Below are 4,524 nucleotides of genomic sequence, written 5' to 3' on the forward strand. Positions count from 1 at the left end.
TCAGGGATTACGTCACACGCAGCGTCGTGCGCAGGGCCCTAGGGTCTGTAAATTTAATGGTCCAATGAAGGTAATTTAAAAAAACAGGATATTTCCTCACTTTCTAAAAAAAACCCGGGACGCCCAGGACAGGACGTGAAATACGAACATGTCCTGGGAAATACGGACGTTTGGTCACCCTACCTTATAGTCGTGAAAATACGGTAAATAAAAAGATAGATAAATAAATAGATGAGCTCCAAATGGCGAGGTGTAGGTATGAGACATGCACAAAGTAGATACTATGAAAATCTAAATAAATAGATCTAATGTTGTGTTTTTCCGTCTTTAAATGTTATGTTTGTGGGTTTTTTAAGTTGTTTGTGCGTCCAAAAGCTAATGAAACACAGTTTAGAGGGAGACAGCTTGAATTTGCAGCAGCGGGGGAGTATGTCTGTGGATCAATGACTGCAGCGTTGATCTAGCAGACAGCCTTCCTAATGCGTTTGCAGGTTTAATTAAAAAAATAAAATAAATAAATAACCCACCAGAAAATTATTTTAGTCATGCAAGCTACATACAGGGAATAAAAAAATTAGAGAGGTTAAATAAGTGGATTGGGCAAGTTAAACATAGAAAAAGCTATGAAGTGTAGTTTGGGCCATAATTGGGCTGAAGTGAGGAAACAATATACTGGGCATGGAGGAAATCCAGCTGAAATTTTGCCTCCGGGGCATGGGGACCTAGAAAGACAGGTTAATGCGGTCTGTGAGGCAGCCCAACGTCTGTGGAGACAACCTCCCGTACTTACTAAATCTCCGTCCAGAAATTAGAGGTCATTTGGAAAAACATTTGGTTGGATGGAAAACTGCAAATTTTAACACATTGATGGAGTATGCTTTGCATGCTCAGGATTGGGAAACTAAAAACAAAAAGACTCAAATCCACCTAGTGACTGATAGTTCAGTCATGGGTAAAATGTCAGGAATCCATTATCAGGACTCCAGAGCTAAAAGCAGCTGACATACATGTGATACATTCAGGCTCATCCCCAAAAACATTTCACTACCTGGATCTAACCACCCAGGGGAAAAGATGAACCACAGGAGGGGTTATAACATTTGTACGTGGATGAGTCAGTTTCCAGAAAGAAATTAGTTGTTTTTACAATTGTAGATGAGTTAAAAAAAAAAAACATTTTGCAGTGCTGCCTTAAAATCATCATATTCTAAGTAAACTGCAGAGATTGTTGCACTAACAAAGCATGTGAAATTTCAAAAGGAATCAAGGATGCAGGGGCGGTTCTAGAACTTGAAGGGGGTTTTAAGCCCAAAACCAGTAAAAGCAGACTAGGAAGGAAGAGTCCACAGGGCAGTTCTTCATCTGAGGTGCGACTAAGTGCTAGAGCAAATAAGAATAACCAATAAAATAGTAGTGTATGAAGCATGGGGGATATTATATGCATTAAAGGAAAAAACATGAATAGTTCTAACAATTATTAGACAAGCGATTCAGGAGCCTGTAAAATTTGCATTCAAGATAATGTAGGACTAAAACCATCTAAAATGCTAGTTTTTGTAAAATCAGCAAATGGTCAAATGGAAAACCTTCAAACAGGAAAAAGATTGCAAGGTTCTATGTTTCTGTAGTAATATCACCAACTCACCACATTAATCTGTTAGGATGGGAATTGATGGGAAAATTAAGCAATTTTTCCCAAACAGGGGGGCATGAAGGCCGAATGTGTGGAACATATAAATAGTGTTTCAACAAAATCTACTTGTGTTTATATGCACTATGCTAGAAGCACATTGTCAGATCCACAGGATGAAACTCTGTTAGTTGAACAGTAGACCACTATGAATTTGTGCTTAACCCCAGATGAAAAGTTTGCAAAACAGTTTCTGAAACAAGACATCACTATAATGGCTACACAAATTATGTACACAGGGGGGTTCGTTAGCGGCAGTTACTGTTATGCTTTCTACACAGATGTAAGAAATGTACCGCTTATCATGGGTAAATCATTTGTCATTGGTTAAGACCAGTGAAGCACAGTGGAGAGACACAAGCCTGCGTTTAAAAGCTGCAGAAGGCGCATCTGATTTCTATCTATGTCCGCACCACACAACCCAGGCTGTCTCTATATCCCTAACACAGAACTATGGAAACAGCCTTAAAAAATTCTGTTCAATGCAGAAGCTTGGGTCCAAGATTTAGCATGAGATAAAATAACTCAGCATTCTCTGCTATCACAATCTGATGAAAATTATTTAAAAGATATTTTAAATGCTTTGTGGTCTACAGGTGTTTGAAAATCCCTTGGTGTGTCAGATAAATTTTTTGTCCTATATGAACTCACCATTTTTTTAAGCTAACATTAGCATTGTCGGCCTTGGAGTAAACTCTGATCTCCATGTGATTATAGTTAGCATCAAAATGAAGCAAGACGAAAAGCATTGAAAAGCTCAGACAGCATGTGCATAATCACAACAATTTTATTCTTCATTTTGCCTCAGATTTTGCTCTTCAAAGGCTAAAAATTACAACCATTGTACATTTAAAAAAATATTTGTTGCATAGATCTTAAATAAGTTAATAAACGTTCTTCACTATATTTTCAAATCTAAATGTTCACAGTAAAACTGTGAATTGTTCTCTTGCTGCTCATTGTGCAAATAAAGCCTCTCTAGTTGCTTTTTAAAGTGCTAATCAACCAATTGAATTCACTGACCAAACCCAGGTAGAGGCAACGCTTTTTAACCACTATCCTGCAGAGAAAACTGGTAATAATTGTGTGTATTATGGAGTATTTTTAAAGCTCTTTAAAGTTTGAATAATGTGCCCCATTATCCAACCTTAATAAGTGAAACTGAAGTAAAGATTGAGTGCAACCTGTTCCCTACGTTAAACTACGTATTGTAACCTTTTCCTGTGTGATGATGATGTGGTCAGGACGCACTGTGTACATCTGGATTAAGATGAAAAGAAGTTGAATTCAAATTGATCTATTTCAGCTCTATTCAAATCAGGTAGATTAAGCTGTGCTATCTGTGAATCAAGTGGATTGTATTTATGCTAAGCTTTTATGCATCATTAAAAACTACATTCAACTGTTTACTGCATTGAAACTGGAAGAAATATAATTGTTTTAGAAATTTTGTTGAGTTCACAATATATATTTATTATTGGTTATGAAGCCAGTGGTTGCCAGATCCAAATAGCTTCATAATGGAGCCAAGAAATATTTTCTTTTAACAGATATTTTTGTAAATCAATGGTGGAAAAAAAAGAGCAAAATGAAAGAGAATATTGGTCAAACTTTGGAGCTTTGGTGCCAATTTAACAAGAAACTCAGAATGAACAAAGATGTGTTGCTTATGTTCAATCTTTGCTAATGCTATTGTTATAAGTTAATGTTAAACAGTAGCTAATGCTAATGACTAATGTTGAATAAGGATAAAATCTAGCTAATAGTGCTATTAGTTAAAACAATAGCTAATGCTAATGTTGGCTAGCATTAGCGGACCTGGAAACAGGCTGAGAAACAGTACGGAACAAGAGCCGGTGAGTTTGAGGGCGCCCCCTCCTGGCCAGGAGGAGTTAAACTTGTAGCTATCACCTTTAAATTTCTAAATGAAGGAATATTCAGACTTAAAGAATTGCGTCTGATGGGCTGATCTTTCTTTCTAATGGCAGGATATGTTACCTTAATATGTCTAATAGGTTGAAAAATTTGCTATGGGCACATGTTTAAGGTATCAAATATGATATGACTCAAATGTCATATTTTCAACAACTAATACCTGAGAAATCTAGCAAAACAAATTATATAATAAACATCTACAATATAGCAGCTAAATATATGTACAGAGACAAATAAAAGGTACAACATGAAAAAATGTCCGTTTCTTCATCAAGGAGATCTGTGTCTATGCGTCATAGGATGCGCGGGTGTTTGGCCTGAGGGACCTCATCTTTGGAGGAAAACAAAAAGACAAGTTAGAAAACCAGCAGTTTTTTAGAGAGAAATCTCCATAAATGTATATTTGTCTTTACTAACCGGTAGATTGGTTCTGTTCATCATGGTGGGGAAGGTTGAACCGCCCGGCTCGGTATGTGCCACATTAGAAAAGGAGGAACCCATTCTCTGCATGGTCTGTGGCGGTATAAACATGCCTACTGATGAGGTGGAGCGATGGCTGTCATACGTGGAAGGATGTGTCTGATGGACTTCGTACATGTTTTTTTCTGCAAAAAAAGTTTATTTTACTCCTCAAGGAAACAACAGTGTGAAAATCACTGGAAGACTCTGACCTATTGTCTCCTATATGTCTCTCTTTGTGGCATTCTAGGTATGTTAGCCCTGCCTGTTCTTGTAAAACATTTCCTTGAAAGATTTCCTTGAGAGGGGCGTGAAGGAATAACCTGACTCCGCCAGATGGATTTGTTCCGCATATCCTTCTGGAAACCTTCGGTTGAAGTAATTTTAGGAAGGTGCAAAAATACTGGTTAGCTGATTGGCCTATGTTGGTGATAGACGGG

General features: G+C 37.4%; 1 protein-coding gene across 1 annotated transcript in view; it reads right to left on the reverse strand.

The window, feature by feature from the left end:
* Positions 1-4,524, reverse strand: part of LOC107100679 — a 30,602-nt gene that overhangs the window by 21,394 nt on the left and 4,684 nt on the right. The window contains exon 4 of the mRNA XM_015399254.1: positions 4,043-4,230. Within this exon, the coding sequence (XP_015254740.1) occupies positions 4,043-4,230 (188 nt within the window). The remainder of the gene's footprint in view (positions 1-4,042; positions 4,231-4,524) is intronic.

This window comes from Cyprinodon variegatus, unplaced genomic scaffold (assembly GCF_000732505.1).
Source record: "Cyprinodon variegatus isolate N-32 unplaced genomic scaffold, C_variegatus-1.0 Scaffold1000, whole genome shotgun sequence".
Classification (NCBI taxonomy): Eukaryota; Metazoa; Chordata; class Actinopteri; order Cyprinodontiformes; family Cyprinodontidae; genus Cyprinodon; species Cyprinodon variegatus.